Source organism: Corvus hawaiiensis, chromosome 20, assembly GCF_020740725.1.
Source record: "Corvus hawaiiensis isolate bCorHaw1 chromosome 20, bCorHaw1.pri.cur, whole genome shotgun sequence".
Classification (NCBI taxonomy): Eukaryota; Metazoa; Chordata; class Aves; order Passeriformes; family Corvidae; genus Corvus; species Corvus hawaiiensis.
Genome location: NC_063232.1, coordinates 4,975,364 through 4,987,051, shown reverse-complemented (window position 1 = coordinate 4,987,051; position 11,688 = coordinate 4,975,364). Strand labels below are relative to the sequence as shown.

The window sequence follows — 11,688 nt, the reverse complement described above, 5'->3', positions numbered from 1 at the left end:
TTTTATTTGGATGCCAGAATATTTGGTGTTACAATCACAGCAGCAGATGATTCCACTGCAGGAAAGGGTGCTTCGTGCTGGCTGCAAAACTGGAAGTTTCAGCCACGTCAGACCGTGGGGATTTGGTGCCTTGTGCTGTGCAGAAGCACCCACAGAAAGCAAAAGGGAAAAAGCAAAACCCACTGTGTTTTCTGAAACACCCCAAAGCCTGAACCCCAGCCAAACAGTGCTGGACCAGAAGGATGCACGTAGAGCTCTGCACATGATGTGTGAGGTGCAGGCTGCAGAAGAGGGGCTCTGGACATTCACAGCCCACTCACATTGCCCCTGCACTCCAGTCTTGGGCTCTGCACAGGGCTCAGCTCAGTGAGTGAGAATTCAGAATTCAACAGAGCCAGAAAATTTTTTAAATCCCCCAAAATGGAAAGCCTAAGGCTGCTGACAGTTTCCGCACTCTGGAGAATATTTCTGGTTGTGTCTTTGACTCAGAGGGTGGCTGGGAAACCCATCTCCTGAAGGGCATTTAATTTTCATTCTGAGGCTTTCACGCCACACAAAATAACAGAAAAAATACACAAAAACCTTTTACTACTTAGATACATCTAAAACCAGATCACTCGGCAAATCCTCTTTGGCATCTCAACCACCTTTACAGCAGGAATGAGGCGTGGGAGGTGGCAGGAACTTAGGGCACCCGCGGAAATCCCATTTTCCAGGCAACTTCCATCCTTATCAGCACGGCGCCAGGTGCACAGGTTGATGGTCACTGCCCAGCTGCCACGTTTGCACAACTGCAGCTTGGAACCGTGTGGAGTTTAAAATGCTGTCACTACACCCTGTGTCCTGCCACGAGCTTTTCCACATGGAAGCAAAGGCAGCCAGGGCCTGCCACAGAAGCCAGAGCCACACAGATAAACCCCCACAGACCCAGATACCCTTTGAGATAAGCAGCTAAAATTAATTTTCTCTGAAGCCGCTTGTGACAGCCCATCATCTCTCCTCAGCCCAGCTCCACGAAATAATCCCCTTCAGCGAGAAGCACCTTTACAGCAAGAGGCTCCGAGCTGTATCACTGGAATTGGGACAGGGAAAGGTGAAAACCGATGGGGTGGGACTGGATTTTATGCAGGCATTTCCCAGCTGAGCACTCAGCAGCCCTACACTGGGTGTGCCCCTAGTGGTGACAGGGACTTGAGGGTGCCACCACAGCATCCAGAGCATCGCTGTCCCCTGTCCCCTGGGGCTGTGCAGACACAAATGGGGCTGTTGGGGCAGCGGGGAGCAGAAAACAGCCCTCAAGCACCACAACCCCACACGCTGCCCCTGCTGTGGCTCCAGCGAGGGTCCAGAGCAGCCACACAGGACGGAGGACAGGGACGGGATCACCAGGAAGGCTCGATGCTTCTCCAGTTCACAGCGCGGAGTGGCTGTGGAGCCCCGTGGCTCCCGCGGACCCAGCCCGGGCGGCGGTGGCTCAGGTGGCCGGAGGGGTGGCCGGCAGCTCTTTGCCGGGGCCGGAGGGCGAATCAGCACCGCTGCTGGCCACATTCTCGTATTTCGGCTCTTCCTCCGCGGCAGCCTCTCCCTTCCTTTCGAGGCTGCCAACTAACTCAGGGCTTTTGCCCTTCTCTGTGGCACCTACGGCTTCGCTGGCCCCGTCCTGGGCACCCGTGTTTTTTGATGAGAGAGATGCAAGGAGGAGGGACAGTCTCTTTGCAGCCGGATGTTGGTGCTTGCCAGGGGCTGACTCGGCAGGAGCCCCCGGGACACTCTCCCTCTGCTTGGAGCTGTTCTCCGAGTCCCTGCGCTGTGCCAGAGCCCGGCGAGGAGGTTTCTGGATGGCCTCCATGCTCCTCCTCACCTTGGGCTCCTCCTTCGCAGCCCACTTGCCCTTCTGCAAGCTGCCCAGACGCTTCAGCACAGCCTGGACCGCTCCCTCGCCAGTCCCCTCCGCCTTGGGGTCCTGCCCGGCCGTTCCCACCATCATGTAGATCGTGGTGACGTTGGGCTCCTTCCTCTTGGCCTCCCAGCTGCCGGATTTCGCAGCTGCTTCCAGCGCCTCCACTCTCTGGGCCACGTGCCTGGTGCTGGACACTACCCTGCGGCGTCCCCCCGGGGTGGCCCGAGGCGATGGCCGGTGGCTTTCGTCCCCCTTGCTGAGGGGCTCGGGGTTCTCATAGCAATCGCTGGCCGGGCGCTCGCTGGGGGGCTCGGCCGCCACATCCCCCGGCGGTGGGGTCAGCCTGGACGGGCCCCACGGGGCTTTGGGCTTCCGGCTGGGGCTGGGGGTCTCGGCCGCCCCGAATTTTGTCCCCTCGGCGAAGGACACAGAGGGTCGCTTGGCCTTGGCGATGCTGGAGGTGCGGGGGATGGCGAAGGGCTGAGAGACATCCTCGGAGTCGAAGGCAGACGGGTCCGGGAGCGCCTCGCCTGGGGGGGATGCTCCATCCTGCAACTCAGCCCCGCCCAGCAGCGGGATGCCTGTGGGACAAGGTGACACGTGTTACGGCTGCCAGAGCTGCCACCGTGCCCGGGGACATAACTGGGGACACTGGGACAGGAGCTGATGCAACAGCATTGTGCCTGGGATCGTTTCCCAGGGAGGAGGTTGTGAAATGGGGTTGTCCCACTGGGCACGTCCCATGGCACGAGGCCAGACACAGCCCTGCAGACAGGGAAACAAGGGTTTGGAAATAAACACTGTCTGTGCCAAGCACACCTCCCTGGGAAGGCCAGGATTGACCCCGGCGGCCCAGAGGTGATCAGAGAGGAGGAGGAGGAGCAGCCATGGGCTGGGCGTCACCTTCTCTGGGAGGGACGGAATACTCGGGTCCCTCGTTGTCAGTGTCGAAGGAGGAGAAGGAGCTGTCTGAAACCCACGCAGACGATGGTGGCTCGATGAAGCTGGGGTTGAAGGGGATTTCTGTGTCGTGATGGGAAACTGGGGAGGAGAAGACACCCAGCTGAGCTTGGGCACCCTGGGGTACTTGGGGGAGAGGGGTTTCAGGCTCTCCCCCAATAGTGACACTGCAGAGAGGGCAGGGTGACCTTCTGGAAGTGCTGTTGGCAGCTCTGCTTTTCTTACCCGTGACTTTGGGAAGTTTCGAGCCGCCCAGGTTAAAGCAGGGCAGCAGGGCACTGAGGTTCGCCAGCACCCCCTGCACACGGTGCTTCATCCTGGCCAGCACATCATCGTCCGGCACAGCCGCCCTGCAGAGCAGAGATGGACATCAAGGGACACGGGAGGTGGGGTTTTGTGTCAAAGGCTGAAAAATATGAAAAAATACCTGTCTCTGGCATCTGCTGGGCCAGCTCCACAGCAGCAGCAGGCGACACAGAGCAGCAGCAGCAGGAGAGGGACGAGGATGGCAGCTGCAAGGGCTCTGTGGTCCTTCAGACCTGTGTGAGGAGATGGGTTGAGTCTGGCATGTCCTGTGGCTGTGATGCCCGTAGAACAGCCCTGCACAGAGAGCACAGGAGCTGACAACTCCTGGCGGGGCCAGGAGGCACTAGGATACATCCCAGGCTCCCAGCACCTTCCCCAGTGAGGATGCGACCATCCCTTGCCCAGTGCCAAGGAGTAAATGTGAGGTTGATCTTACTCAGCACACAGTCCCCCTGCACAGGGTCGCAGGTCCCCCAGGAGCACTGGCAGGGCGAGGAACAATTCACTCCAAAATACCCCTCAGGACAGGTGTCATTGCAGCTGGAAGAGAGAGGAAAGGAGGGAAATGCCCCAGAGAGAGCGAGGCTCCAGCCCTGCCCCACTCCCAGTGTTATCCCAGTGTTTTCCTGGCGTTACCTGTCTCCCCAGTAGCCTGCCTGGCAGATGCAAACTCCTGTCACAGGGTCACAGCTCCCTGAAACACACTCGGGGCAGAGGAACTGGCAGCCATCACCAAAGGTGCCCACGGGGCAGGAGCTGTTGCAGCTGTCAAAACAGAGCAAAGCATCAGTGACTGCACCCCGCAGCAGGGACACCCACAGGGACTGGTGGCCTCACCCTGGGCATACCTGGGTCCTGTCCAGCCAGGATCACAGCGCAGGCAGGACCCAGTCTGGGGGTCACAGGGCTCCCCGTGCTGGCAGCGGGGACACGCCTGGAGGCAGCCCTCCCCATGGAATCCAGGAGCACAGGGATCCTTGCAGAGGGTCCCATTCCAGCCGGGCTGGCAGGCCAGGCAGAAGCCATCCACGGGTGAGCAGGGCTGGCTGCGCTTGCAGCTCCCACAGCTGCGAGGGCAGAGAGGCATCGAGGTCACAAAAGCCACCCTTGTACCTCTAAGAAGCAGGTTTCACCTCACAAAAAGCAGGTTTCACCCCACACAATCACTGAGCATCATTTTGGACCAAGGGGAAATACACAGGGATGCCTAATGCTCTGTGGTAGCAAGAGGAGAGGAGGGCAGCAGAATCACAGAATGTTCTGAGTTGGGAGGTGCTGCTTTATCACCATGGGGAGCGGGACTAAGGACGACCAGATTTTAGGGTGACACTTTCTGCTGGCAATAGTGAAGTGTTTCTTTTGGGGCAACGCTGATGCTGCATCTGACCTGGGATGCCCAAACCTCCAGGACAGGTCTCCCTGCCCAACCAAAGGGACAGACACCAGCGCAGTGACTTCCCCCAAGATCTGACTGCAGCCCCGCTGGATCCCCTCTGCTCCCCCACCTCACCTGTGCACGCACTGAGATCCGTATTTCCCTGCCGGACAAGGGTCCCGGCAGCTCCTGCCCTGGTAGCCGGGCTCGCAGGTGCAGTGGCCGGTGAGGGGACTGCAGGAGCCGCGCCCGCAGTCGCAGCGCCGCTGGCACGCCGGTCCCCAGAAGCCAGCCAGGCACTCGCACTTGCCCGTCTCCTGCGCGCAGGGCGAGATGTTGCAGGAGCACTTGAAGCTGCACCTCCTGCCCCACCAGCCCGGCAGGCAGCGGCACAGCCCGCTCAGGGGGTCGCAGTGGGACGTGGAGGGGTTGCACTGGCATTGCTTCCTGCAGCTGGGTGCCCACCAGCCCGGCTCGCAGTGGCAGGCGCCGGTCAGGGGGTCGCAGCGGCCGTGGGGGCCGCACTGGCAGGAGAACTGGCAGAGCCCTCCCCAGTGGTTGGGGTCGCAGGTGCAGTGGCCGCTCACGGGGTCGCAGCGCCCGTTGGGGTGGCACGGGCAGCTCTGCTTGCAGTCGTGGCCCCAGTACTGCTCGGGGCAGCCTGCGGGGGGAAAGGACACAGCCAGGATGGGGGGAAGCCCGGCAGCCCCCCGAGCATCCAGCTGGCTTTAAAGGGGGATGGCAGAGGCTGAGCGCGGGGGGGACACTCACGGGAACTGCAGTCTGCTCCGAAGAAGCCGGGTTTGCAGCGGCAGAGCCCGGGTTTCAGGCACACCTCGCCCTCCCTGCAGGCGTCCTCCCCCTCGCACACGGCTGTCGGGACAGGAAAGGCACTCAGCACCCTCTGGCCTCCCCAGTCTGGCCACTCACCCACCTCCCGCAGGAACAGCATTCCCAGAGAAACCACCATCCCGCTTCCCACTCCATCCCTCTGGCTCAGCCGCAGCACCATCAGCAGCTTCGGGGCTCCCCACGGGGCACGACCCCACTGGCACGGCTCGAACAGAGCTGCAGGGCTGCCCCCATCACTCAGAGGATCCGCCTGGATGAGCGTGGGGACCACGCTTCGGGATTCATCCCCATCCATCACTCACCGACCGTGCACTGCCTCCCGTCCTGCTTCCAGCCGGGACAGCACGCCGGGCCGGCCGGGAACCTGCGGGAGAGACCGGGGGGTGTCAGCCAGGGCTGGGGGGCCAGGGTGGCTTCATGGCCTCGGCCAAGGAGAAGCGATCCTCGCCCCAGTGCTGAGAAGGCGGCGCGGCCCCCAGGGCAACGCTCCGGAAGGAAACCAGCAAAATAGAAGGAAATTTAAGAGGCTGCAGCCCGAGTGGGCGGTGGGGCTGGCCTGCCCGGAGTGCTGGGAATGCCCCCACGGAGCCCGTGCCGGGGGTCCCATGCCCTGGGTGAGGCTCAAAGCTTCGCCAGCAGTGCAGAAATGAGGCACTGAGTGAAGGCAGCGAAAGGCGTCACCGCTGATGGGAGACAATGGGAGAGGCAACGTGGCAGCCAATTCAGAGGACATCAGCTCCCAAAGCACTTTGGGGTTTGCTACACCCACAGTGAGTTTTGCCAGGGGTCCCGTATTGCCCCGTTGCCCTGTGCTCAGGAATGAGAAATAAACCCTGCAGAAGGGGTCTGGTGCCCCAAACACCCAGACGTGCCCAACCACGCTCCCCGGCATCACCCCAGCCTCTGCACCCATCCCGTGCCAGGCTGCACATCTCTGTCCACGGAAGGAGAGATGGACAACACCCTGTGGGGCTGCTGAGAGGCCCCAGGAGATGAAGGGGCACAAGGGGGGACCCCCATGGCACCTACCTGCAGACATTGCTGCCCTCAGGGTCGAGCTCCTGGGCAGAGCTCTGCACCCACAGCCACAGCTGGAGGCAGAGGATGGGCCGGGCGCTCCCCATTCCAGCAGGGCACCAGGGCCCCTGTCCTGGTGGCTCCCCAGCCCCACGCTGGTGTCCTTCTGTCCCGTCTGTCCCGTCCCTCCTGTGGTGCGGCCTCTTCCTCCCTCCAGCCTTGGGTTTCTTCCTGAGGAAACGTGGGAGGAGGCGCCCCGATCCAGACGTCAGGGGTGCGGCGGGGAGGGGGAGCAGGGAATGCTGCTGCACGGGCTATTTTTGGCCCTGGCTGCCACCCTATCACCAAAAAGGGGAATCCTGGGACTGGGCACAGCCACACAGGGGCTGGTACCTGCCTGAACATCTCACCCACTCCCCCCGTGCCATCCACCATCGCCCCCAAAGCTGCTTTAGCCAACGTCCCCCCAACCCAAACAAGGTGTCCAGTGCCACCCCCTGCCTCAGCCACGAGCCACCCCATGGCACTGCCAGCCCCCAGCAGGGGCCCAGAGGAGGATCCCCTTGTGCCCCATGGCAACACAGCCTGACCTATGTTGGCCTTTGAAGGGCTGCTGGCCACTGTCCCACCTCGACATCCCCACGAGCTTTGTGTCAGCAGATGCACAGGAAACACCTTTTTCCTACCCGAGGCCGGCTCAGCCGGGGGGGCTCCGGGTTGGAAGCACAGTGCTCCCCTTGGCCATGCAGGAATTAACTCCTCCATGCCCAGCACTGTGGGGTCACCCCCCTGGAGCTCCCTCCCCACCAAAAGGGGCTCAGGGGTCACAGCCATCAGTGGCTACACTGGAGAATGGTGAGGGAAATCCCAGAGCATCACCCAGCCCTTCCCAAGCAGAGGCTGCAGCCAGAACCTCAGAGGAGAAGCAAGAGACTGATTTATTTCCAATTTAAAGGTAGAAAGTACCTGATCTGAGGGGACTGGCTCACCCCCATGAACACAAGGATTGTTCCAGTCTGGCAGGTCCCAGTAGTGGCAGGAAGGGTCCCAGTACAAAACTGATTCACCTCATGCCTAAAAGGAGTGGCCCTGGTGGTGCTGGTCCTGATGGCTCCCAGCCACAGGAGCATGGGGACACCCAGTGCAGTGTGCTCAGCCCCTCCCAGCCGTGTGGTGACCCCAGGACACCCCAACTGGACCTTCACATTGCAGGGATTGGGGAGGTAGAGACAGAAAGGGGTGAGGTAAAACACCCCCACAGAGCAGGATGGGGGCAATGGAATCCTGGGCTGTGAGCAGAGGGGTTTGCAAAGAGCCACCAGTGGATGGGAAGATCCATGGATCCCTTCTGGGGTGTGGAGCAGAAGAGGGTGCAGACTCCCACCATGCTGAGCTGCAAGCAGGGAGCAGTGGGGAGGGGGCACAGCTGTGAGGGACCCCCTGTAGTTAAGCCATGGGCACAGTGAAAGGGTGGCTGGTGGGCAGAGATGCCCAGAGGTGCTGAGCTGTCCCACATCAGGCTGGCACCCCACATCCAAGTGTCCCAGTGGGTTTGCAGGAATCTGCCCACACTGTGGCTTCGCCACCACCACAGCATGGGGAAGTGCCAGGGCTGCCATGCTGCTCTTGAAGCCACTGGAAGAAGAGGATCCAGGAAGCTCTGCTGCGAGGCCAGATCCTGCTCCCGCTCCCGTGGGGTCAGAGGGGTGCCATGGCTCTGTCAGGGGAGCTGGACCCTGCCTTGCTCTCTCGCTCTGGCTCCAGCTGCGTGTCCAGCGAGTCGATGATTTCCCAGGTTCCGGAGCAGCTGGATGTGGATGGGTCTTTGCTGCTGCCTTGATACCACAGCCCAAAACTGCAGAGAGAGCAGAAAAGGGCTGTGGGGGAGAAGAACCTCCCTGGGGAGAATGTGGAATCCCAACCTCCCTCTGTGTTTGGTGGTGGCAGCAGGGGACAGCCCGGCTGCGGACCTGGAGAGCATGGGGCACCCAGGACAAGGCAGATCCCCCTAAAACAACAACCCCTGTTTCGGCAGCATCCCTACCAGCCCTGCACCAGCCTGCTGACTCTGTTCCCATCACATCCAACTCAACAGGTGCCAGGTCCCAGCCAAGCCCCAAACCTCTCTGCTGGCAGAGCCTCCCATCCCTGCCAGCACAGGAGCAAACTTACAAGCTCCTAATTTTGGATTCTGGAGGCTGAGCATCCACACAGTCTGTGCCATGACCTGGGAGCCAGGAGCCCTCCTCTTCATCACTGCAGCACAAAGAAATGGGGGTAAACCTGCACTGAGCCACAGCAGCAAATGCTGGAGCCACTCTGGAGTTTGTCCAGGGCTCCCAGAGCCACCACCTCGCCTCCCTTTTGTCACATGCATGCAGGGACAAGTGGCATTTGGCCAGGCCATGCCTGACTGGTGACAGGGACACACAAGTTGCAGCACAAAGCCCAGCCCCTGTAGCACAGCTATGCCCGAGCAACACATCAACCACAGACATCAAGCCTTTGATCTCTGGAGGGAGGAGGCAGCTCTGGGCTTGGGGAAGTTCCTTTCCAGGGCATAACACACATGGAAACACTGGAGCAGGCCAGCCAGCACCCACCCTGCACGGGAGGATCCCAGCACCCAGCCTGACTCACCTGCTCGCTGACTCCTCTGCCGTTCCCAGCATTTTGGCTCTGATTTTTTTCCTCTGTTTTTTGATATTTGACTTCATTGCGTCCAAGAAGAAGCTGGGAATTCTCTCCTCATTCAGCAGCTCCCTGGCAAAAAGCAGCCAGCTGGTTAACCAAGAGCCTGGGGAAGATTCTGCCCTGACTGTGGTGGGAGCAGCCTCTGATGGGCCAGGGGTGGCTGCAGGGCCAGGACTCACCTCTGGTAATAGGCCAGTTCCTCCTGCACCAAGAACAGGTTGGTCTTCAGCTCGTTCCGCTCTTGCAGGATCTGCTGCAGCTCTTCCTTGGAGAAGCAGCAGTGAGCAGGGCTCCTGTCCCCATCCTGGTGCTGCGGCTCCTCTGAGGGTGACAGGGCTCCCTCCTGGAGGGGATGGAAAGAGTCAGCAGGCAAGCAGAGACCTCAAAACCCGCACCCAAAGTCTGGGTGCACGTGCAGGCAGAAATGGAAAAGTCCCAGGAATGCCCCCATCTCAACCAGCAACCACTGCCCATCACCACACGGGGCAAACCCTCCTCATCCTCTGTGTCCCACCGGGCGTTAACTCCTATCATCTCATCTTGCTCCACCTGTTGCAGACACTGCACGGTTCAGTTTTCAGCCGTGGGGTTTCCTTGTGCAGCCCTGTCCGGCTGGCAGCCAGCAGGTCTGGGTGTGCCAAAAGCTCCACACAGGGCTGGAAATGTGGGGTCAGCACTGGTGATGTCCAGCAGCAGCGAGGCCACAGCTCAGACTCACCACACCAGGCTCTGGGCGCCGGCTCTCCAGGGCTGTCCTGCTCCTCCTGCTCATTTCCCTCTGGCTTTGCAGCATCGCAGCCTCCAGGTCTGACTTCTGCTCCAGAGCACTCTTGAGCTGGGCCTGCACCACGGCCACCTTGTGCCGCAGCTCCTCGTTCATGGCCATGAAGCGATGGAGCTGTTCCTGCAGCTGGAGGGCCCAGGGCAGCCAAAGGTGAGGCAGTGTCCCCATGCAGGGCCATCAGTGCCACCTGCCCCAGCAGGCTCAGCAGCTGTGACAGCCCCGGGGGGATATGACATGAAAGCAGGTCCCTGGGAACACCACAGCCCTGAGCTCCCACGCCCTCACCGCCTCTGTGTCCCGGCTCTTGCAGACGATCTCGTGGGCCTGGGCACGAAGTTCATCCCTCTGCCTGTCCACCACCTCCTTCAGCCGCAGCATCACCTCCCGCTCCTTCCGTGCCGTGCTGTCTGAGACCAGACAGGGGTGGACAGGAATGAGAGTCCAGGGACTCCTCCAACCCCACAACACTACAAAGTTCCTCAGTGCTTCTGCAAAGTCTGACTTGTTCCTGGTAATCTCACAGCAGGAACAGTGGAAAGAAGGGAACCGAGAGTTTTTGACCATTCCCGACGCATCCTTGTGCTGGCACAGCAGCCCACAACCTGTGCCTGCCTCCACCACCCTCCTGGGGGCTTTCAAGGTGCTAGGGGGGTTTGGGATCCCTGTGATTTGCAAAACAAGGTAACACCTGTGCTCCCTGGTAGGACAGGTCTCCAAGGTGAGGGAAAGGAGAGCAGCATTCCAGGCTCCAGAGAAACAGGTTCAGCCCTGCACCCAGCCTGCCACTCCACAGGGACACCCTGTGGCATCGGAGGACCCCAAACTCACTGGGACACCCACCTTCCTGGGACTGGTTCTCTGCAAGCTGCCCCAGGAGCTGGCGGTTCTGCTCCTCCAGGCAGGCCAGGCGGCCGTGCAGGGCTCGCTCCCGGTGCTCGGCCTCCCACAGCCTCTGCTCCGGGTCCTGGGGGACGGGGACAGCCGGGTCAGAGCCACCCCGGGGGGCAGTGATAGCCAGGTCAGCCAGGGGTCAGCCAGGTCAGCGCTGTTCCAGTGGACGCTGACAGCCAGGTCAGAGGCTTCCCAGGGGATGGGGGACAGTGGGGTCAGAGCCAGCACCCCGGAAAGGGGGACAGCTGGGTTTGAGCCATCCCGTGGGGGACAACTGGGCCAGACAGGTCGGAGCCATCCCAAGGGATGGGGACGGGCAGATCAGATCAATACCAGAGGACAGGGACAGCGAGATCAGAGCCGTCCCAGGGGATGGGGACAGCCGGAACAGCCATCCCATGGGAGAAGGGAACAGCCACATCAGAGCCGTCCCAGGGGCTGCAGGACAGCGGGGTCAGAGCCATCCCCTGGGAAAAGGGAGCAGCTGGGTCAAAGCCGGGTCCCCACGGGGAACGGGAACAAGCCGGCTCGGCGCCGTCCCCACGGCCACTCCTGCGGGGACACGCGTGGCTCGGCGCCACCGGCGCAGCTCCCTGACCCCCGCTCACCTCCGCCTCCTGCGGCCCGGCCGGCGCTGCCGGCGCCTCCCCCTCAGCGCCCGGCGGGGCCACCAGCGCCTCCAGCAGCTCCAGCAGCCGCACCACGGGCGGCACCAGCCCGGCCACAGCGTCGGGCCCGAAGCGGGCGGAGAGGCGGCGCAGCTCGGCGCCCAGGGCCCCCGCCATGCGATAAATGTGCGGCGGGGCCAGGCGGCCCGGCGGCGTTCGCCACAGCGGCTCCGCCATCGCCCCGCGCCGCGCACGCTCCGCCCGGCCCGGCCCGCCCCGTCCGGGGCCGCCCCCGAGGCGG

The 11,688-nt window shown here is 61.8% G+C and overlaps 2 protein-coding genes across 2 annotated transcripts; both read right to left on the bottom strand.

The window, feature by feature from the left end:
- Positions 1 to 495: 495 nt before the first annotated feature.
- SCARF1 (scavenger receptor class F member 1) lies at positions 496 to 7,460 on the bottom strand. The gene is made up of 12 exons (XM_048324411.1): positions 7,377 to 7,460; positions 6,423 to 6,748; positions 5,696 to 5,757; positions 5,313 to 5,414; positions 4,677 to 5,202; positions 4,015 to 4,233; positions 3,803 to 3,931; positions 3,603 to 3,706; positions 3,288 to 3,399; positions 3,086 to 3,210; positions 2,804 to 2,941; positions 496 to 2,481 (listed from the first exon to the last, which is right to left on the bottom strand). Exons 2-12 carry the CDS (start codon positions 6,515 to 6,517, stop codon positions 1,475 to 1,477), a joined length of 2,619 nt encoding a protein of 872 aa, XP_048180368.1. The 5' UTR covers positions 6,518 to 6,748; positions 7,377 to 7,460; the 3' UTR covers positions 496 to 1,474.
- LOC125336165 (Rab interacting lysosomal protein) lies at positions 7,325 to 11,648 on the bottom strand. The gene is made up of 8 exons (XM_048324412.1): positions 11,388 to 11,648; positions 10,729 to 10,852; positions 10,174 to 10,295; positions 9,823 to 10,014; positions 9,284 to 9,447; positions 9,051 to 9,173; positions 8,583 to 8,666; positions 7,325 to 8,265 (listed from the first exon to the last, which is right to left on the bottom strand). Exons 1-8 carry the CDS (start codon positions 11,622 to 11,624, stop codon positions 8,109 to 8,111), a joined length of 1,203 nt encoding a protein of 400 aa, XP_048180369.1. The 5' UTR covers positions 11,625 to 11,648; the 3' UTR covers positions 7,325 to 8,108.
- Between the last annotated feature and the right edge of the window lie 40 nt (positions 11,649 to 11,688).